This window comes from Onychostoma macrolepis, chromosome 15, assembly GCF_012432095.1.
Source record: "Onychostoma macrolepis isolate SWU-2019 chromosome 15, ASM1243209v1, whole genome shotgun sequence".
NCBI classification, from domain to species: Eukaryota; Metazoa; Chordata; class Actinopteri; order Cypriniformes; family Cyprinidae; genus Onychostoma; species Onychostoma macrolepis.
Window position 1 is genome coordinate 17830043 of NC_081169.1, and position 27130 is coordinate 17857172.

Below are 27130 nucleotides of genomic sequence, written 5' to 3' on the forward strand. Positions count from 1 at the left end.
TCCTCTGTGTAAAGAGCAGAGCTACCCAGAGAGCCCAGTCAGTCTGTGCTCACTCAAGGCCTTGACTGCCTCCAAGGCTCTTATTACCCACAATGCACCGCTGACTGACAAGTGCCCGCACCCGTTCCCAGCAGCAGCACTAATTGCCGTGACATTTCCCATCTTCTCTATTTCTCTGGAATAATAACCATTCAGAGTCTCTGCGGTGTTCCACTGACCTCTCAAAAAAAAAAAAAAAAAAGATCCTCAATTTCTTTTCATATTCGTGCAATAACTCATACTTTTTTCGAGCTGCAGCAAACAGAAAATATTTTCACTTTTGATTCCTCACTTTCTCCTTTCCATAAATGATTTCTGCAACCATTCTTCTCACCACCCACACAGCCCATGGTGCGAGGATCAAGTCTGACAAATGAGACCTCAGCTCTAGGATCAGATTCAGGTTTTTGTGTTCCTCTTCTCACCTTTGTTAAAAGTCTGTTCTCTGTGGACTAGTAGGACTTGATAAATATCCACCGCATTGCACCAACTTAAAAATTCTGTTAAGTATGCTAATGGCGGGGTGGGCGTGCAGGAGCACTAGCGGAACAACAAAGACGCTCATTTGCACAGAAGCACGCTCTACATTAGCACCCATCAAAAAACAGAGCTAATATTTACATTTAAAAATGGCATCGTGTGCGAGGATCATTATAGCCGCGAGGCTGTAAACAATCTCAACTCCTACTAGCTGTGTCACTGTGGGAAATGCACTGGGGCTTATGACTAATCTGCTGTTGCTCTGGGTGCAAATAGAAGAGCGAAGCTTTTAGTATTTATACATCCAGGAACATGTCTTGAGCATAAACAAAACAATGAAAATATGTCAGGAAACTGTAGATATCGGTGATGAATGAGTAAGAGCTAATTTAGCTTAGATGTCTATGGGCCACATGCACACTGCAGCTTCATTACACACATATAGTGGAGTTGTTTACTGAAGTCACTGCTTTAAGATGCAGATAATGGCATCCAAATGGGTAAGTGTCATGACTCATTTGCAATATTTGGTTGTGAAATGAACAAAATGTCATGCGAGATCCTTTTCCAGTCCAGTCTGTGCCTGTGGTTTCATTTGTGCAAAATATTACAATGTTTCTTGCATATTTCCAGTGAGTGGAACTGCATTCAGTTTTATCTAAAACAGATGAACATGAATCGCTGTATTATGTTGATTGTTGTACGTATCGCGACATTTTGGAAATTAAATGTCTGATGAGTGGGTGTTAAAAGGTTAATGCTCTAATGCACCAATCTAAGATTGCTGTAGAGACAAAATGTAATTCCATCAAGTTAGGATTTTTAAACATTTGCTCACTAAAAAATAAATCATTTCTGATCAATGATTTTATAACCACAAACAACCTGGATTTTATGTTTCTAAATGAAACATGGCTTGAAGACAGCTGCAGTGCAACAGTCCTCAATGAAACAGCCCCTCCTAACTTTAACTTTACAAGTGTCTGCAGGACTGTTAGGAGAGGTGGAGGTGTAGCTGCTCTATTTAAAGATGTTTATCAATGCAAGCAAGTGTCATTTGGTCAGTATTTGTCCTTTGAATATCTAAGTATTGTGCTGAAAGGTGCTCCACGCATTCTGTTTATCATTATTTACAGGCCTCCAAAATACTCTCCAGCCTTTGTTGAAGAGTTCACAGAACTGTTATCAATGATTTCCTCAGAGTTTGACTGTTTTACTATTGCAGGGGATTTTAATATTCACATAGATAATGCAGAAATCAAAACTGCAAAAGAAATTATTACTGTTTTAAACACTTTTGATCTGATCCAGCATGTGCATGAACCCACACACAATCGTGGACACACTCTAGATTTACTCATCAGTAGAGGTCTAAACATTTCATCCATTGTTGTTAAGGATGTAGCACTATCTGATCACTTCTGTATTTTCTTTGATATATTGATCTATATTGCAGAAAAGCTGAGCGGATGTGGCGGAAGACAAAACTTGAAATTCACTATAGCATCTATAAAGACAGCCTTCATGCTTTCAATGTGAACTAGCCACAGCTAGACAGACCTTCTTCTCAAACCTTATAAACAGTAACTTAAACAACTCTCGCACTCTTTTTGCTACTGTGGAGAGACTGATAAACACCCCAAGTCAGATACCCAGTGAAATGCTCTCCGACAGTAAATGCAATGAGTTTGCGTCCTTCTTTTCTGAGAAGATCATTAATATCAGAAAGGAGATTGGCATATCTTCTTTTGCAGAGGTCACACAGATTCGACCGCAATTTCAAAAAGAAGTGACTATGTCTGTTTTTGAAGCAATTGATTGCAAAATTTTGAAAGAAATAGTACAGCACCTTAAATCATCAACCTGCTATCTTGACACACTACCCACATCTTTTTTCAAAAGTGTGCTTAACTGTTTAGAAGCAGATCTCTTAGAAGTGGTGAACGCTTCACTTCTTTCTGGGACTTTTCCAAACTCCCTGAAAACTGCAGTTGTTAAGCCCCTTCTGAAAAAGCCAATATCAAATCTTCCGTTCATAGGTAAGATTATTGAAAAGGTAGTTTTTAATCAGCTGAACAACTACTTAAACTTAAATGGATACCTGGACAATTTTCAATCTGGTTTCCGAGCACATCATAGCACAGAGACAGCACTCATTAAGATAATAAATGATATTCGCTTCAATTCTGATTCAGGCAAAATATCAGTTCTGGTACTACTAGATCTTAGTGCTGCGTTTGACACTGTTGATCATAACATACTTCTAGAGAGACTGGAAAACTGGGTCGGGCTTTCTGGGATGGTACTCAAATGGTTCAGGTCATACTTAGAAGGGAGAGGTTATTATGTGAGTATAGGAGAGCATAAGTCTAAGTGGACGTCCATGACATGCGGAGTCCCACAAGGCTCAATTCTTGCACCGCTCTTGTTTAGCCTGTATATGCTCCCACTAAGTCAAATAATGAGAAAGAACCAAATTGCCTATCACAGCTATGCTGATGATACGCAGATTTACCTAGCCTTATCTCCAAATGACTACAGCCCCATTGACTCCCTCTGCCAACGCATTGATGAAATAAACTGTTGGATGTCCCAGAACTTTCTTCAGTTAAATAAGGAGAAAACTGAAGTCATTGCATTTGGAAACAAAGATGAAGTTATCAAGGTGAATGCATACCTTGACTCTAGAGGTCAATCAACTAAAAACCAAGTCAAAAATCTTGGGGTGATTCTGGAGACAGACCTTAGTTTTAGTAGTCATGTCAAAGCAGTAACTAAATCAGCATACTATCATCTCAAAAACATTGCAAGAATTAGATGTTTTGTTTCCAGTCAAGACTTGGAGAAACTGGTTCATGCCTTTATCACCAGCAGGGTGGATTATTGTAATGGTCTCCTCACCGGCCTTCCAAAGAAGACCATTAGACAGCTGCAGCTCATCCAGAACGCTGCTGCCAGGATTCTGACTAGAACCAGAAAATCTGAGCATATCACACCAGTCCTCAGGTCCTTACACTGGCTTCCAGTTACATTTAGGATTGATTTTAAAATACTTTTACTCGTTTATAAATCTCTAAATGGCCTAGGACCTAAATACATTGGAGATATGCTCACTGAACATAAACCTAACAGACCACTCAGATCATTAGGATCGAATCAGTTAGAAATACCAAGGGTTCACACAAAACAAGGGGAGTCTGCTTTTAGCTATTATGCCGCCCGCAGTTGGAACCAGCTTCCAGAAGAGATCAGATGTGCTAAAACATTAGCCACTTTTAAATCCAGACTCAAAACTCATCTGTTTAGCTGTGCATTTGTTGAATGAGCACTGTGCTACGTCCGAACTGATTGCACTATGTATAATCACTTTCTATTTTTAAATGTTTTAAATTCTTTTAAAATCAATTTTTAAATCACTTTGTTTTTATTGTTGTGATTATTATTATTTTTAATTTCTTATTATTTTTAATGACTATTTCACTTCCTTATGTAAAGCACTTTGAATTACCATTGTGTATGAAATGTGCTATATAAATAAACTTGCCTTGCCTTGCCTCTATATCAAAAGAGCAATGCTATACTAGGTGCAATACTGAGCAAGTTTACTTCATCAGAAAAACTATATATGTGGTGTTGTGTGTTGCAAATTTAAAAATTTTTATTTAGTAATAAGGTTGCGATGTAGTATTGTGCTTGTAACCACACAAAAATTCTTTAGTAATCTAATAGTAATTTTTTTATCTGCTCATCATAATTTGTAAAGGAATAAAATTGCTACTGTTTTACTCCCACTAGTGTTCATTTCAGCTGGAAACTGCATTGAATTATATGTATAGGTAGTTTTTGAAGGTTTTTTGCAAAAATGTACATAGAGGCAAATTTTTCCAATGAATCTGTGTTGTTCTTTTCCCCTGAGGAGTCCCCCTTCCTTGATACCTTATCTTAATATTTTGTTCAAGCTAATCTAAAGAACTATGCTATGCTTGTTAACTAAGCTATTAGGCTTTACTAACAGAAACTAACTGAATAACTAAAGTGTGAGAGTGACATCTTTCATTTGAAGGCTAAATAAAACAAAAAAGAAAATGTTTAATTTGATCATACATGCTTCTGAAATATATTAAGATGTGTGATATGTAATTAAAAAGGTTAATTTAGGCTACGCTGTTAGCTGGCGAACTGAAAACAAAAAGAAAGGGTAATGTTTAGTTTGATAATTTCAGCTTCTGTAACAATGATATATGTCAAAGACTTTAACATATTCTCATAATTAGGAATAAATATATGGTAAAGTGATTTTCTATGATTTCTAATCTAATGGAGGACCCTCAAAAATAACAAATAATGAGTTAAAAAAAAATCATGCCTCTTTAAGGTATAATTCAACCCACACTTTAGTGGTGATTGAGATGTTTTATTAATAAAGCAATCATTAGATTCAAACCTGTCTGCTATTGCCCAAGGATTGAAGCTCCCCAGAGCCTCGTGCGAAACCAGGCGCAGAAAGGCATCATGGTTCTCCCTGTATTTCTGGATACTCCTCTGCATGCTGGGCGGCACAGTCAAGTAAAACCCTTGTGTGCTTCCCCCTCCAGCTGGGGCTGGATGACTGGGGTCATTTAGAGTTAAAGACTCCTCATCTAGTATCGATGTGTCTGATGCAGCTCTGTAAACAGAAAAAAAATAGTAATTTTCATGGTTTTTGCACTCTTTTTCATAAAGGTCACAGTTTCAAATTTGTGCATCTAAGGCAACATAAATTATTTTCAGGTGTACTTGTTCATGTCTTTCATGTAGAGGTCTGCATTCCCGCGGCTGTCCAGCGGGAACCGACCAGATTTCTTGCGACCCAGGATTAAATTCCCGAATAAAACGCGGTTGCGGTCTGTAACTCTGGTACAATTTGAACGGGAGCGGGCGATCTAACAATATCCGGTTCCCGACGTCTTTTCAGAACAGGATATCTGCGCTTTATTCAAGCACCGGTACAGCCTGCACTGGACTTTTATGCACGCGCTGCACCGTGCACGCATGAACCAGTGCTTCGTTTTATTTGCGAGGTCTGTGCGCAGCATGTGCATAACGATGCTCAGAGCAGGCTAGCCTACCGGTGAATATACGGCCCTCAGACAGAACAGGCAGGTTGTCGATGAGTGACAGAGCAGAATAAAGATGGAGCAAAGTGTGGATGTGCCGTCCTTGAAGAACGCTCAACTCGGTTTTGTTTATATTTTGCTTAGCCTATAATTTTAAATGACAGATGTCGAGTTTATTTTTTTATTTAATTATTTTTCTTCCGCAACACTTTTCCTAGGCTACTGTGTTTACAGCAAGATGTTAAATGAATTTAGTATTTTGACAAGACGAATAAAATTATAGGCTAATAGGCCATTTTTGTACAACCTACATTTTTTTCTCCTCTGCGACACTTGTTTCTATTGTGTTGTAAAGGTTAAACGAATTGTATCCTGACAAGACGAATAAAAATAAGGAATACAATTTTTATACATTTTTATTTTCTCTGTGACACTTTTTTTCCCTACTGTGTTGGCAGCAAAATGTTAAACGAATTTCGTGTCTTAAGACACAAAATTCGTTTAACATTTTGCTGTCAATAAAAGACTCTTAACAAGACGAATAAAATAACAAATACAATTTTGTGCAGACTACACTTTTATTTGTTAGCCTATCTGTCTTTCTTTCAGTAGAGGAAATTTAAATTTGTGATTCTGGAAACGAAATCTAAATTTAGCGGGAACGGTCGGGTCGGGAATAAAATTATTCAAAGCAGACAGCGGGTGAACAAAGAGTTAATATATCGCGGGAGCGGGTGGGTGCGGGATATAACCTCGCGGGAGCGGGACTTAAAAAACAGTCCCGCGCAGACCTCTACTTTCATGTATTTTTGGGTAGCATAGTTAATGCCTACAGAAAAGATGGCATAGTTTGTTCTATTTAATCTGTAGTGTAACAAGCCAATCACAGTAGTCTACAGAATAGAGAGAGAGAATATCTATACCTCATGGCCAAAGCAGAAACATCAGTAAAGTTTATTCACACTTCAGACCACCATATCAACTGTTCAGGGAATTAAATGCTGGTCCACACACAATCACAACAAATTATTACTACTTGTGTAAACATCTCAAACCCTCAGATCACTTCCATGTAACCTCATCTGGGCCACGTTGGGTATTAATCAGGCCCTCAAAAGCACAAACACTCCACATTTATATATAGCAGCAAAAGTAAGAAACATCTCACAATGTCATTCTGGGTTGCCTTTAATACATAATATTAGACGTAAGCTAAATCTAGACACTTTAAGCACAAGAGCCATTTATTCTCTAATGGAACATTATAGGGGCCAGCGCTGCTATTGTGCAATCACTTCCCCTTTACCGTTACCGCAAGGCGCCCTCTTTGTTCGGCTAATAGAATACCACTCCGGCTAACAGCTACCTCAAGCGTTTTGGGCATGCTGTGGCACTCTGGAGAAGTGAGGAATTGACCACAGCCAGGAGAATAATGTCAAATATTGAGTGGTTGCAAAGTGCGAACAAAAATGGCATGAACAGGCGAAAGGACGGTCAAGGTAAGCACTCAATTAAGGGATTCAAATTAGAAGGCATCCCCTGTGTTAATTCAGCTCTGTAGTCATAAGCAAGAAAGGTCATACGAGGTGCTGAAAGAAATTAGCGCACAAGCAGTTCTGTGAGATGTAAAAATGAACACGCACATACATAGTGAAATGGGCAAACGCTTTCCAGGCTTCTTCTGTCAAAACAAGCCAAAAAATAATGACCAAATTTCTCCCCTTCCTGCTTTCAACAACAGCTCCAGCAGTCACAAGCAGAAAAAAAAACACTGTCAACGCTCCACATGTGATTTATACGAGCAGACACAATGCTGAGCTGACTTGTGCACACGCTCCAGTGTGGCAGACAACATGAGGCACGGGAGATACAGAGGGAGATGATGGGAACTTCTTTTCGGGGAAGGTTCATCAACAATAAGGTATGCAATATCAACAGGGTACAAGGTAACACTTATAAAACAAGAACCAAAGTGAATTCCTCACTTCTACAGAGTGCAATAGCATGCCTAAAGGGCAATTAGCACGTTACATGGAGGGTGAAATTTTTCATGCAGAATGTGAATGAAGAACAGAAATTACTATTTTCTATTTCTATTCTACAACCATGAACCAGGTCCTTTTCAATGAAAATTTTAAATGGTTTTAAATCAGTCTGACAAAATGAATCACTAAATGAAATTACAAATTGAAAACTTGAAAATGAGTTTCAAGATGTATATTCCATGAAAACAAGCCTTTTATGCTATTATGCAATATTGACTAACAACACCCTGTTTTTTGTAGAACATTAGACTTTGAGCTTGCAGAAGGACATATGCAAATGACAATTATTTGACTATTAACTATTTAATAGTTGATTGACAAAGAATTACACTACCCTTCAATTATACAGTGCATCTGAAATCAAATACTTCTCTACTATATAGTATGCAAAAAAAAAAAAAAAAAAAGTAGTATATCTCGGCGCTGATGGCCTATGGGCGTCGGCGCTACGGGCTTCCCGAGTTCAAGTCCCAACTCAAGGACCTTTCCTGATCCATGAGTTCTGATTTGTCCTATCGTAATAATATTCCAAAAATAAATCTTTAAAAGAAGAAAAAAAAAAAGAATAGTATATCTGTATTTGAAAACAGTAGGAAAAAAAATACTTGGATGACCTTCTATTTCCGGTGAGATACTGAAGTGTGCATTAAATGGATATTTTACTATCCCATGAGGCCACAGGAGAGGATTTGTGAATAGTAGTGAAGTGACAAAACTGACGCTGTAGGTCACAAGACCGTATCAACATGGAGGATGTAGTATGTCCGCATTCCATTCATACTACTCATATTCATTCTATATAGAACATATAGATTCATACTACACACAACATACAACTTCAAATTCAAATGTAGTAACTACTCAGACAGCATACAACTTTTTTGGTAATAATTCTTAAAGGGGTGGTTTGCTGCTTTTTTTCTTTACTTGATTGTGTTTAAGGGGTGCAATATAACATGTCTTTGTGTTTCGTTTGTTAAAAATGCCTTATTTTTCATATATTTCACCTTTATTGTAAGCCGCTTTCTCCTCTGTCATTTGAACGACCGGTTGACTTCCCGATTCTCTGAAACCACTCCCTCAGAAACGGGCAATGGGCTCAGATTGGTTAGTTGAGCCGGTGTGTTGTGATTGGCTAAACTGCGTACTGCACATTGTCCGGAAACTTTACGCCCATTACCTTCACGGGCGACAGTTGCATGTGCTCCGGTCAAATGTAAATAATGGTGTCAATATTGCCGTATCAGTTTGAGCCAGAATCAGACCCAGAAAGCGGTAATGAAGAGAGTCAAGCAGAACTTCCGCAAGCACGGCTCTTACAAACGTTTCTGAATGGAAGTTTGCTGTTGTGATTACCAGAGGTGGGTAGTAACGAGTTACATTTACTTCGTTACATTTACTTGAGTACATTTTTTGGGTAACTAATACTTTCAGAGTATATTTAAAAATGGGTACTTTTACTCTTACTCAAGTACATTTTTAGTGAAAAAACGGTACTTTTACTTCGTTACTGTGGGCGACGCTCCTCGCGTTACTTGATCTTAATGCAATACAAGTTAAAAATCCTTCAATTTATTCCAAGCGCGCCGTCTACTTTTTTCTGGGCAATGAGCGATGCCCGTTCGCGAATGATTTATTCTTTTGAGTCAATTCTGTTCGAAGGCTTGATCAAACCAGTTGGCAAACCAGTGAATCGGTTCGCGAATCAGTTTGAATGATTCGTTCAGTTGCCTGCCGCACGCGCTGAGTCGTCTGAAGCGGTTCTCACTCAGAGCTGTAACAGAAAGAGCGTTGAAGACGTGGCTTTGGATATTCAGTCAGTTGAAAGCAAATCTGCAAAGGCTATTGTTTGCTAGCTATGAAGATCTTTATTAGACGAACGTGTGCTGTCGGTTCCACAGGTATAGATTCGATTACAATACACGATACCACTATGACATTACCAGTTTGTTGTACATGTACCTTACACATTAAATACAATATATAATTTATTCATTAAATAAGCTGTCACAGAGTATGAAATAAACACCCGCCAAACCCGCGTTAGTTCCAGGAGGAATGCCTTTGCCTAGACACAATTAATATTGATATTTTCACAATATTTACGCTTGCAGAAATAAAGGCTACATTTGTTTACATTTTGCAGAACAGACGTCAATGTGCATTTGTTTCGTTATGTTCAGATGTTCTGTAGCAGTCATGTGAGGAGTTTTCACTCTTCTCTGTGTCAGAGGTTATATACATATATACATTTATAATACATAATTAATATACTTTAAAATATAATTGAATTTAATTCAGTGATGCAAATCAGAATTTTTATCAGCTGTTACTCCAGTTTTCAGAGTTGTATGATCATTCAGAAATCATTCAAATATATTGATTTATTACCAGTGTTGTTGAAAAAAAAACAGCATATGCTGGTTAGGTATGTTTTGAAGCTGAGATGATGGTTTAAGCTGGGCGGACCAGCATAAACCAGCAAAGGACCAGCTTAAATCAGCTCAAACCAGCATCCCATGCTTCAAAACATACCTTACCAGCATATGCTGTTTTTTTCAACAGGGAACAGTTTTGCTGCGTAATATTTTTTGGAACCTGTGACATTTTGTTCAGGATTCTTTTATGAATAGAATGCTAAAAAAGAACAGCATTGATAATAAATCAGGCTGATAAAAATTCTGATTTGCATCAATGAAATAAATTAAAAAAAAAACATTAAAAGTATTTTGAACGGCAGTTTGTTTGTGTGTGTGTGTGTATATATATATATATATATATATATATATATATATATATATATATATATATATATATATATATATATACACACATATATACATATATATATATATATATATATATACATACATATATATATATATATATATATACACATACATACATACAGTGAGGAAAATAAGTATTTTGAACACTCTGCTATTTTGCAAGTTCTCCCACTTAGAAATCATGGAGGGGTCTGAAATTGTCATCGTAGGTGCATGTCCACTGTGAGAGACATAATCAAAAAAAAAATCCAGAAATCACAATGTATGATTTTTAACTATTTATTTGTATGATACAGCTGCAAATAAGTATTTTGAACACCTGAGAAAATCAATGTTAATATTTGGTACAGTAGCCTTTGTTTGCAATTACAGAGGTCAAACGTTTCCTGTAGTTTTTCACCAGGTTTGCACACACTGCAGGAGGGATTTTGGCCCACTCCTCCACACAGATCTTCTCTAGATCAGTCAGGTTTCTGGCTTTGAGCTCCTCCAAAGATTCTCTATTGGGTTTAGGTCTGGAGACTGGCTAGGCCACGCAAGAACCTTGATATGCTTCTTACAGAGCCACTCCTTGGTTATCCTGGCTGTGTGCTTCGGGTCATTGTCATGTTGGAAGACCCAGCCTCGACCCATCTTCAATACTCTAACTGAGGGAAGGAGGTTGTTCCCAAAATCTCGCAATACATGGCCCCGGTCATCCTCTCCTTAATACAGTGCAGTCGCCCTGTCCCATGTGCAGAAAAACACCCCAAAGCATGATGCTACCACCCCATGCTTCACAGTAGGGATGGTGTTCTTGGGATGGTACTCATCATTCTTCTTCCTCCAAACACGTTTAGTGGAATTATGACCAAAAGTTCTATTTTGGTCTCATCTGACCACATGACTTTCTCCCATGACTCCTCTGGATCATCCAAATGGTCATTGGCAAACTTAAGTCGGGCCTGGACATGTGCTGGTTTAAGCAGGGGAACCTTCCGTGCCATGCATGATTTCAAACCATGACGTCTTAGTGTATTACCAACAGTAACCTTGGAAACGGTGGTCCCAGCTCTTTTCAGGTCATTGACCAGCTCCTCCCGTGTAGTTCTGGGCTGATTTCTCACCTTTCTTAGGATCATTGAGACCCCACGAGGTGAGATCTTGCATGGAGCCCCAGTCCGAGGGAGATTGACAGTCATGTTTAGCTTCTTCCATTTTCTAATGATTGCTCCAACAGTGGACCTTTTTCACCAAGCTGCTTGGCAATTTCCCGTAGCCCTTTCCAGCCTTGTGGAGGTGTACAATTTTGTCTCTAGTGTCTTTGGACAGCTCTTTGGTCTTGGCCATGTTAGTAGTTGGATTCTTACTGATTGTATGGGGTGGACAGGTGTCTTTATGCAGCTAACGACCTCAAACAGGTGCATCTAATTTAGGATAATAAATGGAGTGGAGGTGGACATTTTAAAGGCAGACTAACAGGTCTTTGAGGGTCAGAATTCTAGCTGATAGACAGGTGTTCAAATACTTATTTGCAGCTGTATCATACAAATAAATAGTTAAAAATCATACATTGTGATTTCTGGATTTTTTTTTAGATTATGTCTCTCACAATGGACATGCACCTACGATGACAATTTCAGACCCTCCATGATTTCTAAGTGGGAGAACTTGCAAAATAGCAGGGTGTTCAAATACTTATTTTCCTCACTATATATATATATGTATGTATGTATGTATGTATATGTGTGTATATATGTATATATATATATATATATATATATATATATATATATATATATATATATATATATATATATATATATATATATATATATATATATATATACACAGTATATCTATATATGTATATATAAATTTTATCTAAATATCTATAGATCTACATAAAAATAGACTATATTCAGTATATGATCCAAAGTAACTAGTAACTAACTACTTGAGTAGTTTTTTTATCCGGTACTTTTTTACTCTTACTCAAGTAAATATTCAGACTATTACTTTTACTTGAGTACAGTTTTTGGGTACTCTACCCACCTCTGGTGATTACATATAATTTTTTGAAGTTTGTACACGTTTGTCTTATACACACAAAATAGCATCGAACTAACTGGCCACTATAACCAAACAGCGTTGGCTTGTGTTTACGTTCTTGATCAAATCGAAAAATTACGTCATAAAGTATACATGGAAAATACATTTACAAGATTAGTACATAATTACAAATTTGGGTCCAAAATGTTTGTACGCATTTGTCAGACACACGAAATCGCATTTAACTAACTGGCTACTAAAGCCAGCGTTGGCATTTGTTTACGTCCTTGATAAAACTAAAACATTACGTCTGAAATTATACATGCAAATACATTTAAAATTATTAAATCTTACTTACAGGTTGTGGCCCAACAGCTGCTGCCTCTGTTTTTAAAGTTGGAACTGCTCCATGTTTTAGTAATAGTTTCTGTGTGAATCCGGCATTGAACTCGTGTAGATTCTGGAAGCTGTCTTCCATAAAATGCTCAGCACAGAGAACTAAATTAGGATTGTAATTGTCAGGAACATAAATCAAACATAAATTTTAACCTTTGTTGACCAACTACAGCATCTGTAGGAAGCCTGAACACAGAAGACCTGACAGCTGGGTGAAAATAACACCGTTTCGACGGCATGGCTACAACTCCCCACTATAACTCTTCCTCTTCGACAAAGCCACAGAACATGGCCTTGCCCCCTTTTTTGCATGTTCCGGAGGGAGGGGTTGATGCAAATTTATGGGTTTGTTACGTATGCAACCCGGGAAGTATCTCATTGTAGTCCCATATGAGTCGTTTTTGTAGGCATTAAACTTCCTGATTTTTAAAAGACATTGAACTTTCAGCGCAGCAACTCTGCAGATACTGTTCATGCACCAACAGCAACGTTACACACTATTTAAAATGAAAAAAGTGAAATCGCAGTAAACCACCCCTTTAAGTAAACACCTCATACATAAATACATTACAGTGAACATTTTTGATACATAACACTGAATGTGTCATTGTCATTCTGTGACAATGTCTTTCATTTAAATAGCAGTAAAAGGTTGCAACCAGTGTAGTCCAATTCACAAGTAAATGTCTCACCAGTTCTTCAATAAAAAATTAATCAGACTGGTTTATTGAAGTTCTTGCAAGGAACACAGAATGGGCCAGAAAAGCAGCAGACAACAGGATAGATGGACACCGTTTGACCTGGACAGATCAGGAGTGATATAATGGAGAAATCCAGCTGTAATAAGGTTGTGCAAACAGAAATGAGACGTGTAAAAGTCAGTGAATGAGATTCTGGGCGACCAATGCTCTATCAATAATCTGAAACCAGAGTTCAAAAGCAATAAAGCTAAAGGGCTGCAATTTGCACCTTTAATCCAGTGAGAAGGCCATTGCCAGCAGCAAGGTTACAGTCGAGAAGCCGGAAAGGGAGAGGGAGATTAGCTGGATGAAGGTTAGATGAAGAAAGAGATGGAGAGAAAGAAAGAGAGTTGGCGGTTTGAAATAAAAGGTTCGAGAACAGAGAATGAGGATCAAACCAAAAGCCGCAGCCTCACCATGGGCACCGCATTGATCTCTTTGAGCTTTGAATGAGCAGTGGTGGATCACACACTCTCTCAGATGTGCTGGTCACTCTATGGAGTCCTCCAACACCAATAACCTCCATGTGTGGACAAAGGACATTATAAGATATCATAGGACATTATCAGTTATCTCTCCTCTACGATTCTGTTCCTGAGAATCACGCATTAGAAATCCTCATTCAGTGAGTTAAATTAAAACAATAAAAAAGTACTTGAGCAGAAAAATTGTATAAGATCAGATTTAGAATAAATACCACTCCACTAGAAAATAGTTTTTTTTTTCTTGTTTTAAGCATAAACCCCACTAAATGCCTGTAGCTTTCTCTATTTCTGTTTTATCACGTGATAGAAAGTCTAAGGCCATCTCAAGCCATACGGCTGACCCATCTAATCTGCGGCCTATTATGCATCATACTAAGATTGTTGTAGAGACACAAAGTAATGCCATCAAGTTAGCATTTTTAAACATTCGCTCACTAAAAAATTAATGCTAAAACATTAACCACATTTAAATGCAGACTCAAAACTCATCTTCAAAAATCATTTTAAAAGTTTTTAAGTTCCCTGTTTTATTGTTGTGATTATTTTACTTCCTTTTATGTAAAGCACTTTGAATTACCATTGTGTATGAAATGTGCTATATAAATAAACTTGCCTTGCCTAAATTTATTTAGATCTACACTTAAAACAAGAAAGTTCGAAAATAGTGTAAGAAATAAATGTTAAAAATAAAGAAAAGGAGATATTTTATGAAAGCAAGCCTTATTTTATTGACTTGATATCTTATTTAAAAAAAACACTTTTTGTTATGTATAAGTTATGTTTTTGAAAAAACTTATGCTTACCAAGGCTACATTTATTTGACAAAAAAAATAGAGTAAAAATAGTATTATTATGAAATATTATTACAATTTAAAATAACTAGTTTCTGTTTTAATATATTTTTAAAAAGTAATTTATTCCTGGGATGGCAAAGCTGAATTTTTAACAGCCATTAGATCCAGTCTTCAGTGTCACATGAATCATGATCCTTCAGAAATCATTTTAATATGTTGATTTGGTGCTCAAGAAAGATTTATTATTATTACCAAAGTTGAAAACAGTTATACTGCTTAATATTTTTTGGAACCAACAATTTTTTTTTTTTTCAGGATTTATATTATGAATTAATTTGATGAATAGAGTTAAACGTTAATAATAAATATTATAAAATGTAATATTATAAATTTTGTTCAATTTAATGCATCCTTGCTTGAATAAAAGTACTTCTTTAAAAAAAGTTTTTGATGTCTATAAAATAATTTCCCAGGCACCCACCATTTTCATTTTCAACCATGCCTGGACAACCACCTGTAACACTTGTATGTACTGCCCTCTTTCACCCATTCAAGATGGATAAAATCAAATCCAGTGCAACTCTGAATGCCATTTTATGTCCAACTGAAATATCAACGTAAAGAAAACAGAATTGGTGCACAATTTTCTTTTACATCAAAATCCTTCCTCTGTCTGAGTATTGTATGAAATAGTGATGTTAAAGGAGCGTACTAAAATGGAATGGAATGGAAGAGGAGTGGCTGGTGATTTCAGTGCTCAGATTGGTCTGTTTGATGCTTTTACGGCAGCATCAAATGACACTTGACTCTACAACCCACTGATAGAAAAATCAAAACAAATCACAGAGGGAGAAAAAGCGAGAAGCAAAAACATGTATTGAGTTTCATTACAAATCTAGGCACGATGATTGATTATGCTCCAGCAGAGCTTTTTAGCGTCTCCCCCCGCACCCTTACATCCCTTTTCTCAAGCCAAAATGGTTCTCGGAATATTAAAAAAACAACGACAACAAAAGCTAAAAGGCAAAGCCACACTGACAGCTCTCTATTGTGCTACAGTAAGGACACACACTTGCTGCTTTGCAGCCAGTCTAACAATGACAAATAAACAGTATAAATCCCCAATCGGTTTGTGTGTGGCATTTACAAACTCTGCAGTGTTCCCATGTCAAACAGTGTGTCGTCTACACAGGTAATCACAGATTAGACAACAAATAATAAACTCTGCGTGCTAATCAACATCAGGGCCCAATATCCGCTCCTCAAATTACCTCCCATGAGCACACGCTACACCGACACAAAGACCCCAGACCTTGCCCCCTCTAGTGGCACATTTCATACGCAAATAAAGTTTTACTGGTTTCTCATTATAAATCCTCAGTTTGGCCTTGGCCTTTAGTGGCTGTACTAAAAGCCGAATAATTACCATAATGCTTTGCATAATTCATTTTCCACGAGTTTTATCTTTGCTGTCCACATCCGCCCAATAATTGTCCATTCTGATGTAAATAAGCTGCAGAAAAGGATGTAAAACATTCACTGAGAGTTTGATTGAACCATTAGGTTGATTCTTATATGTAAACTGTAACATAAGGATATAATTAACTGAGGCTGGAAGAATGAATGGCATTAAGAGAGAGCTGATGAATAGATTGACTGTAACTTTCTGATCAAGAGTGCAGTGTCCATCTATGTGGCTTTTAAACGAACAGCAGCTGCCAAGTCGTCACTATACTTTGCAAGTAGGATGAACGCAGAACACTTCTTTTGGAAGGATTAGTCAAAAATATCTTGAAAAAGCTTTCAGTGACAGCCATTTCCTGAGTCAGAGAAATGAAATAGCGCATTAGTTGGCCAGCTGGCAGCTTCATCAGCAGACAAGAATCCTGAAGTGATGTCAAGATCTTGTCCTTCAAAATAAGGCAATGGCACTGAGTGCAATAAAAAGTTGCTTTGGATACAAGACTACTTAACTACAGTATTGTGAAAAAGTAAGTGTCTCGTTAAAAACGTGTCGGCCTTCCTCTTTAATGTGGTTATACTAATTTGTACTTGATTTTAACTACCGGTAATTGGTGCACCTGATGATATAGTGATTAAAAATTTTATGGAGAAATTTTTACACAAAAAGGGGGCATTTCTGTTTGACAAACCAGTACAAAATGTATATTCTAAGTGTAATTTGTCAAATTATGTTGCTTTTTGACATTGGTGAAATGAAAATCCAATATGCTAAAAATATAATTTAAAAAACCCTGTGTTTTATAATAGCACAAGAGCTTGTAGGCAATCTTTTATATATACCGTAATATTACATATCAGTACATAAAAAAAAATTAAAAAAAAAAAAAAAAAATATATATATATATATATATATATATATATATATATATAAATAAATAAAGTACTGTTAGTGACGAGTAAACAAATATTTCAAACAAATGCTGTTCTTTTGAACTTTATATTAATCAAAGAATCCTGAAAAATGTATCACGGTTTTCACACAAATATTAAGCAGATCAACTATTTACAACATTCATAATAAGAAATGTTTCTAGAGTAGGGGTCGACCGATTATCGGCGCCGATATTACTCATTTTTATGATTATCGGTATCGGTCGTTTTCAAAACCGATGTGCCGATAAAATTATTTAATTTTGAAACGCGGTATTTGGCTCTGATGCAGCCTGTCAGAACTCACCACTCTGTGGCCTCGAGCAGTCTCCGCCCACCGCGCATCTGATTTGTTGGGAGTCACGAGTCAGACCAATCAATGTGGAAGACTAAGGCACTCTAACACTGAAAGCGCTTGCTACAGTTTCAGTGATTATCACGCATCAGTTGTCTCTCAAAGGCAGCAGCAGACCTCGCTCAAGTTGCAATAAATCACAATCCACTACACTGAAGTTGCAAAACACCTCAATATTATCTATTTATGGTTTCCGCGATGGGAAAACGCAGACGGAATCGCGGAAGCCAGTCATATAAAGGGAATTTACTGCTCACGGAGTTCGTCAAAGTTTGGATGAATTAATCAAAAGTAGGTCAATTAAATTGACTCGCGCTATGGACTAGTATCTGTAAATACTAAGCTGCAAAAATACTTATTTAAATATGAATTCTCTGTATATGTGAATGGCACAGACGCGCGGTTTTGATTATACACACACACACACACACACACACACACACACACTGAAGTGCGCGACGCTCGCGGTGTTTTCAGCATCTGCCTTCTCACTAAATGAGGACATAAATACATGAACAACATCCCCAGAACTGCTCTGAGAGTTACTTCATGAGCATTTGACCGTTTCATTTGAGTAAAACGATCGTCATATCACATAAGAGGTCCTCATGGCAACCCGTCAAAATAAAAGTTCGGTTTATCTACTACTACTACTACTACTACTACTACTACTACTACTACTACTACTACTACTACTACTACTACTACTACTACTACTACTACTACTACTACAACAACAACAACAACTTTTGTTTAAAAGAATAATCACACAATACGCTATTTCTTCCATGTTTTAATTTTAATGGTAAACAGATTTGTTTGCCACAAAATTGAGTTTAACTCTCATTTGATTAAAAGATAACTGAAATTAATGTTTTATGGATTCATTTGCACTGCACTGTAAATTAAAACTAATCGAAATTACTGTCACATAGGCTAAGATTAAGAGACTGTCACAAAGGCCAAGATTAGGAAGACATAAATTTTGACATTTCAATAGGCTATTGAACCAAGTGTGCCTATAACAGGCTATTAGTGTTATAGTTTAATTAAAATAGTTACAGTCTTCTTCACAACTTCTACAATGGAGCTATGAAGACAATTAAATTATTTACACTTATTATATTATAATTATGAGAGGTTATGCTATTACACATACATTTCTAACATGTAAATTATTGAAGCCAAATATTTACATTTCCCCAAGCTGTTTAGCTGTAGTACAGTATTCATAGGCTTAATCATGAAGCATACAGTGGCCCCACTTTTAACTCTCTCTTTATATTACCCTTATTGTAGATGGATGCATGGAGGATGACAAGAGTAAGAAGTGCAATCAACACCAGGGAAGGCAGTTTTTGTCAGAGCCCTTGTTATTCTTAATTTTGACATTAATATTCATTTTTACATCAGACATAATATATCGGTTATCGGTCCACTTGGTCTGTAATAACCGGTATCGGCATCGGCCCTGAAAAACACATATCGGTCGACCCCTATTCTAGAGTACCAAAATCATCATTTTTAGATGATTTCTGGATGATCATGTCACAATGAAGACAGCATTAATGGCTGCTGGAAATTCAGCTTTGCCATGAAAGGAATAAATTACATTCCAAAATATATTCAAATAGAAAACAGTTGTTTTAAATTGTAATTTTTGATCAAATTCATGAAGTCTTGATACAAGAGGCTTCTTTCAAATGCATTTATTTTTTTTAAATCTAACCAACCCCAAAAATAATCATCTATTGTGATTTTCTCCTGGAAAACTGCCAGTGTAACTGACAGAGCTTTGATCCCTGCATCCCTATCAGTCACTGCAGCTCACTGGATTTCTCCAGAGGGATCTTAATCGTGGTCACAGTCATTGCTCATGTTTCAACACAAACACCGTAAGAGAGACTGAAGAATAGTCTCCTGGTGCAGTGACATTTTAGAGCCGATGTTTTCTGTCAGCATTAAGTGTCTGGCAGAGGGATAAATAAATCCAAACAATAGTTCAGATCAGGGGCAGTGGAGAGAAACCATGGCCCATGCAGCCTCGATTCTCAGCAGCTCGTGACATCCATGCTAAACCCAAACACCCATGGTGAACGCACTGGAATATAGGGAGAGTAAACAAATCTTCAAGTGGGGCTAACCAGTCCTTGTGGTTACTGTCTGGGATGTTAATTGAATACATTTGCATGTAAAGGTACAGTAACACAAATATTACTATAAAAGGATGATTGCAGTCCAGGGCCGTGCACAGATATTTTGAGGGGCAGTGGCCCAAACCAAAAAAAGGGGCACTAAGGGGGATAATACAAATTATCCAGTTGTTACAAATATACACCCGTCAAAAGTTTTTTGAAGATGTTTAATGTTTTTTTTTTTAAGAAGCCTCTTCTGCTCACCAATCATTCTAATATTCTGATTTTCTGCTCAAGAAACATTTTATTATTATTATTATCAATATCAATATTTAAAACAGTTGAGTAGATTTTTTTCAGGATTCTTTGATGAACAGAAATATCCAAAGATCAGCATTTATACACTATAAACATTCAAAAGCTTGGAGTCAGTATTGGAAAGAATTTATATAAATTAATACTGTTATTTAGCAAGGATGCTTTAAATCGATCAAAAGTGATGATAAAGAATTTATAACCAGTGAAGAATTTATAATGTTACAAAAGATTTCTATTTTCAGATAAATGCTGTTCTTCTGTACTTTCTATTCATCAAAGAAACCTGAAAACAATTTTACTCAGCTGTTTTCAACATCATAATAATAATTTAAAAAAAAAGGTTTTTAGCAGCAAATAAGAATATGAGAATGATTTCTGAAGGATCATGTGAGTAATGATGCAAAAAATTCAGCTTTGAAATCACAGGAATAAAATACATTTTAAAATATATTCAAATAGAATATTAAATAGAATTAAATAATAATTTAAAAAAAACAGAATGTTACTGTCTTTGCTACTTTGGATCAAATAAATGCAGGCTTGGTGAGCAGAAGAGACTTTCTGTTCAAAAACTTTTGACTGTATAGTGTACAATTAAAAGAGAAGACAGCACTGTAATAATTTCAGACTTTATTGTAGATGTCTTGATACCTTTGATAGAGTTGGCTCTTCCTCACTCTCTGAGCCTGCTTCTGCCTCATCTTCAATGGAAGTATTAGACATTTAATTTAATATTATACAGCATAAATCTATATTATATACTAATAAACAGCTCATTTAGAACATTTATATTACCTTTTTAACTATTATAGGCCTATTAATATGGTTTTAATAAAATATTATAAATGTGTTAGATTACTAGTAACTAAGACAAGTTATTATAATGGAAAATATACTTAATAGCAAGAATTAAAGTGTAACAAACTGCTAAATATTCTATATGATGATTTACCTGATGGCTTGCTGAGCTTTGAATTCGTGTTTGCAATGTTGAACTGCCTTTAGCAGCTTCCCTTTGCTCTTTCTCTCTCGTTCTCCATTTTTTGTGAAGGCATTGTTTTTTTTTTTTTTTTTTTTTTTGTTGTTGTTGTTGTTGTTTTTCTACAAAGTGTGCCAGCAACAGCAAATTTGGTGTCATTTATATTAGATCTGATCGGGTACAATAATTTGATGAAACATTCTAAGAACGTGGATATGCTGTAAAAGTTGTTACGACTTTTAGAAGACCGAGAGCAAATACAAAAACAAACTACCAAATTACTAATTCAGCAGATCAACCACTGACTGTAATGTGGATTGCAAATGCATCTACCTGTTAATGCAACGAACTTCGGGAAGAACTGTCGTCTCCAGAGAGCGGGCACACAGATTGTGAGTGAAGCCGCTGAGCGGCGGGAAAACACGGAGCCGATTCGCGGAATCAGTGGATCTTTAGCGGAGCGGTTACTGAACGCTTTGAGCTGGGGTGGGTTTCGTGAGAGGGGCAGTGTGCCCCCTGTGCACGGCCCTGCTGCAGTCCCCTCTATCTGTCTGTAACGGTTCCAGATTGAAGTTGGTGCCATTTTCTTTTGTGACAAGGAAAGTCAGTGAAGCATGTAGCTCACTGACCTGAGACCAGTGAACAAATGCCCAGCACTGCAGCACTGCATGATAACAAGGAGGCAGCAATAGGCAGTATATGAAGATATATATAATATTTTTGTTATATTGGATATCTTCAACAGTAAAAAAAAAAAAAAAAAATCCCAGAAGACATTGAGCAAATAAATATAACACAAGGGTAAAAATGACAAATTATTTCCATGTCTTCCACCTTTTATTATGTACGGAAATCACGCTTTCTCCCGTTCTCTCACAAACGCACACAGTACAGACACGCACTCGCGCGGAGACGCGGACAGAAAGTTGTCAGAGCTGCGAATTTATAATAAAATAGTTTCGCAGCTGAAAAGCTACATGACATTTCTCAGTAACAAGGTTCTTGAAGCAGTTTAACTTAAAGTTTCGTAGAGATGCTACTGCTGAATACTGCTGAGAGACGCACAGATGCAGGTATTCACACGCGCTTAATCTCTCTCTCTCTCTTTCGCTCTCTCTCTCTAATAACTGCGTCACACTGCATTAATAACTGCGTTAGCCTGCATATCAAATGGTTTAAGCCTCTGTTATTAGCTCTAAATTGACGTTTTGGAATTTGCAACGGAAGGTTTGGGATGAGGTGTGTAAAAAATTAGCTAGTTCAACACACGAGATTTCAGGACGGAAACATGACAAATGTCTTGAAACAAATCATCTGAACAATTGATGTGTGATTGTGACACCAGGCCGTTAAAATTATTAGAGAAATAATGCACTCCCGAAGTGGTAATGTGGCCACGACGCCGCGCCTATTAGTGGAATGTTTTTTCTCAGTTCTCAAACAAATTAAGAACTAACGTAGCCTACAATAATTTAGATGTTAATTTAAAAACGGCATTATGTGCAATTTACATGTTTGCATACAAATTTTAATGTTGAAAATTATAGTTAAAAATAAACATTAATTGAATTTATGTTTAGGATCTGTTGTTAATTGTAACCTTATAGTAATGTAAAAGGACTCTCTATAGTTTAGAGCAGAAGCTGAGGTAGATTTTTATCCCTAAGAAAATTAATTGGAACTGAATTTATTTAAAGAAAAAGCAATTTGTTCGGTAAGCCAGTTTAATAAAAAAAAGAAACAAAAAAAAAAAAGACTTCCACATCCAGTAGCACTTTACTTGTTACTGTCAAACTTTCATCAGTACATTAGTATGTACCTTTGAAACATTGTACTGCAGGATTTAGAATGATTTGCTTGTGTTGTCGCTTTGATAAAAGCATTTGCTACAAGAATAAAAGCAAATATAAATTATTGAAAGGTATGTTGATCATTTTTGTCAGTATGTAGCATACAGAATGCACACTTGAAAGGCTTGTAGACACTAATTCCCTGAGATTAGATATGAGATGGTGCTTTGAAGTTTGTGTAGACATTGTGCTCCTACGTTGAGAGAGAAAAAGAAAGTGGAGGCTGAATGTTTACACCACTTTCACAAAGCTGAAGGGCCTTGCTGTGAGCTGAAGCCGAAAAGGAGAAAGGATTTTAATCTTCTAATGTATCTATTGAACCTGTTCCACTAAATTTCCCATCATGCCCCTCTCGCTTTAGACAACTCTCACGCCCTCATGACTGTCCCTTTTTATTCTTTTATTTTCCTCATTAATTTACTGAGCCACAGCTGCTGCCAAAGCTTTGGGCAGAAAGAAGCGAGGCTCCCGCTCTCTCTTGGCAGAACTACAGAAGGAGGAGGCGGAGGGAGAGAGAGACTGGCTTTTACCAGCAAATATTTTGGAATTCGATTTTCATGTAGCTGTTATTGAATATTCCCTAAACAAACAGATATTGCAGTGCAAAAAAACACCCTGGTCAATGTGCAGTTCCCCTACAATTCAGCTGAAGACAGATTAAATTGTGACTGATCCAAATGTGCCTGGCATGAAAGGAGTCAATACACTCTAAAATCAGCTGATAGTCACTCACCCAGTCTCCACTGGCTTTTGCAGGAGGATGTCGGCCATACTGGGTGCATTCAGGACTGGTTTCGTCAGTCGGATTGGCTGAGGAGAGGCTGGCCTGGAGCTAGTAATATTCCTTTGAGCATCTGCAAAACACAGAACGTTTTACACTGCTGCCATCTGGTGGAAACCACTGTCATGTCAGCCAAACAAAATGCAGAGCACATACTTGTCTGTCTCTCCAGGGACAAAGTGGGGAGACGCTGAGACTGACCTTCTGATGCTCCCAAAAGGACAACTGATAACTACTTTTGGCAGTCTTTCTGTCTACTATCAACTGGGGAATGTAAATGGTCCATCTGGGTCCTGTGACTCACCTGTGCCTTTTTCCCAGATAAGAGGGTCAGAGTATGAGATCATAGCAAAGCGCCGACGCACTTCTTCCTGGTCTCTCTGGGTAACAAAATACAGCTTTGTGAGTCATGTGATTTCATAGTTAATTTAACTTAAGTATTTTATTTTTAATTTAATTAAAATATACATTTTTTAAATGAATTTAATGTTCCAAAGAAAGCCAAGTTTTTCCCCCAGGAAAAAAATAAATAAAATAATAATATATATATTTATCATTTCTATTTTTATACATTGTTATTATTATTATTATTAATAATTTTACTTGGAACATAATAACTTTTTAATAATAATTTTGGTTTTATTTTATCACTTCTTTTATGAGAATTTTATATTATAATTGTTATACTATCTTTTACTTTTAATAACCTTTTTATTAATAATAATAATAAAAAATATATATCAAGTTCAGACCATTAAAATACAAAAAGTGTGGCATCACTCCAAACTCATAAGTCTTATAATCTATGCCTTTAGCTCCCACACACTGACCTCCATCTCCTCCATCCTCAGCAACATGCTCTCTAAAGTGGGGCCCTGCAGCTGCTTCTCAGCATCAGCCTCAGCCACCTGCTGCCTCTCAGTCATCCACAGAGCTCGAGCTGCGTCCTCCAGAAGATCTTCCAGAAGAGCTTCGCTCAGTACATCCGCACTGGCCCCAGGCTGTCGGCATTTACAGCACAACACAGCACAGAATAGTACCGCACTTTTTTTTTTTCACTGTTACTTCAAATTAATCCTTCTCACATTTTTGTTTTGTGTGAACATTTATAAATTGAACCTTCATTAAATATTCAATTTACAAAAGTTCTCTGAGCTGAAGATCCAGGAATACGAGAGTGAAGAAAAGTGTGAGTTCTCACCTTATCTGCAACCTTCAGCCGCTCTCTGAGTGTGTCACTTCCTGCTCCAACCACCTGCCATACAAATATGAGACAGAAACAGTAGAGACAGGATTCTCTATTTACATCCATACACATGGTCCAAATTGTACACTCAGTCATACAAGGATTTATAGCTCTTGCTGATACACTAATATGTCAGACATTATTTGGGGAAAACAACATCAGATGAATGTCTTTACCTTTGCTTGATCCAACAAAGGTTGAATTCTTTCTCTAGCAGCCTGCTCAGCTTTTTCCGCCCATTGTGTCGGAGAACCCACTGTGGTCCTACCATGGCCACATATCAACACACATCAATGCAAACACACACTCAGGGGCGCGGAAAGATGTTTTAGGTTGGGGTGCTGTCTGGGGGGCGTTGTTGCGATAGAGGCTATTTACACTAAGTGAAAATAGCAGTATTCTTTAGTGATATGCTATTTACACAGTGCAAATAGCTTTAGATTCTATTTATTCTATGTTAAAATAGCAGGATCCTGCTAATTACTTATTGCAAATATTGAATAAAAGGGTATGATTAATTGTGGCGAAAAACATGATTAGAGAAAAACATTACTTATTGCAAATAGTGGCAATTATCTGCACCTCTGCATTGTAATACATTATAAAATAGTATGCAATAACTTATTGAGTGTAATTTTTTAAGTTTATTTCAAATTATTAAATGGATGCCACCTTATTGGGACAAAAGCTCTCCCTACACCTACCCTAACCCTACCCGATACTTTATGTTCAACTTTTTGATTATTTCCTTCATTTTTATTAAAAAATAAATGCTTTTCTGATGTGATTTGAAATTTAAGAAGGGAGAAAAAAAGTTCGCCAAAAGGCAGATTCGAATCTAACAGTTGGTGGCCGTCTTTTGCAAATTTGACTATCCCAATCATACGTTTATGGGTGGAGTTAGCGTAAATAGCTTCTTCCAACAACATGGCTATTTGCACTTAAATAGACAATTCGATTTTTTTTTTTTTTTATATATTCCCGACAATTAAACAGTTGCCCACGGAAAAAATCAGGGGGTGCTGCAGCACCCTCAGCACCCCCACTTCCCGCACCCCTGCACACACTCAAATAACAGAAAGTTCAATGAACCTTTTTTCCCCTCATTAAACTGAGGAAAACATTCCAAAATGTAAAAGAAAATGTTTTTTTTTTAACAGATAGAATTTAAATTAGTTATGGCAACTACATGCAAAGGAATGATTGATTGAATGATAATTGATGCTTTATGCATATATATGTTTATACAATATTAAATGTATAAATATTACATTTAAAAAGTATTTATTTATTTTTATTTTTATTTAGTTTATTTTAGCCCCTTTTTCTGGCATATAATATGAAAAATAAAAAATAAAAATTATGTAGTGGTATATTTATTAAATTATCTACATAGATGATATGAGACTTAAAAAAAACACTCAAATTAATTTCCAGCCAATTTGTCTAGATCTGGATTTCCATGCATCATTATTCAACACAAATGGATTATGTCAACTTCCATTTCGCTAATTTAAATTGATGGCAAACAATGAAATTTCGTGATAAAATGTTCAAGAAATGCACTGCATTAGCTCATTTTAATTAACTCAATCAAACAAGCAGCAAAATTCATTTCTTGCGTATACAGTTCATTGAACCACTGGTTAACTATAATAATGAGGGAGCTGCCATCATACCGGAGTTTGTCAATGTGGTCAGCCTCCTCTTTACTCAAACGATTCAGTTCCCTTAGTCTGTCTGCAGTCACCCGATCCAGCCAGGCTTGCCTATGGCACATAAATATACACACCAATGAGATTCTACTGCTGTCTCATTCTCAGCAGTTAAAAAATATCATCTTCAACAACAAACATGAGCATTTTAATGTCACAATTGAGGATCATAGTGATGATCATTTAGTTAGAAAGAGAGCCCAGTGATAATGAAAAGAGAGGGTTCATTACATACCTAAGTGCTTCATTTTGGGCTTGTTTCCTGTCATGTGATGACGGGCTAATCTGTGGCTTCTGCTTTTCAGGGCTCTTTTTAGGTGAGAACAGACATCTGGGCTCTGGCCGGCTTGACACAGCACTACATATGTATAGGTGTACAGGTGTATATATACATATATATTAGGAAAACACAAAGGTGCAAGCATGTAAAGTCCTGTGTGCAAGACAAATATGGATAAGAGG

General features: G+C 36.7%; 1 protein-coding gene across 2 annotated transcripts in view; it reads right to left on the reverse strand.

Annotated features, from left to right (window-relative positions):
- The window catches only part of kiaa0753 (KIAA0753 ortholog), a 33576-nt gene that overhangs the window by 1821 nt on the left and 4625 nt on the right, over positions 1-27130 (reverse strand). For both annotated transcript variants that reach the window (XM_058799866.1, XM_058799865.1), the window contains exons 9-16: positions 26904-27026; positions 26633-26722; positions 25130-25217; positions 24909-24962; positions 24538-24708; positions 24012-24087; positions 23660-23780; positions 4964-5185 (exon numbers count right to left, since the gene is read on the reverse strand). In XM_058799866.1, coding sequence (XP_058655849.1) covers positions 4964-5185; positions 23660-23780; positions 24012-24087; positions 24538-24708; positions 24909-24962; positions 25130-25217; positions 26633-26722; positions 26904-27026 — 945 coding nt within the window. The remainder of the gene's footprint in view (positions 1-4963; positions 5186-23659; positions 23781-24011; positions 24088-24537; positions 24709-24908; positions 24963-25129; positions 25218-26632; positions 26723-26903; positions 27027-27130) is intronic.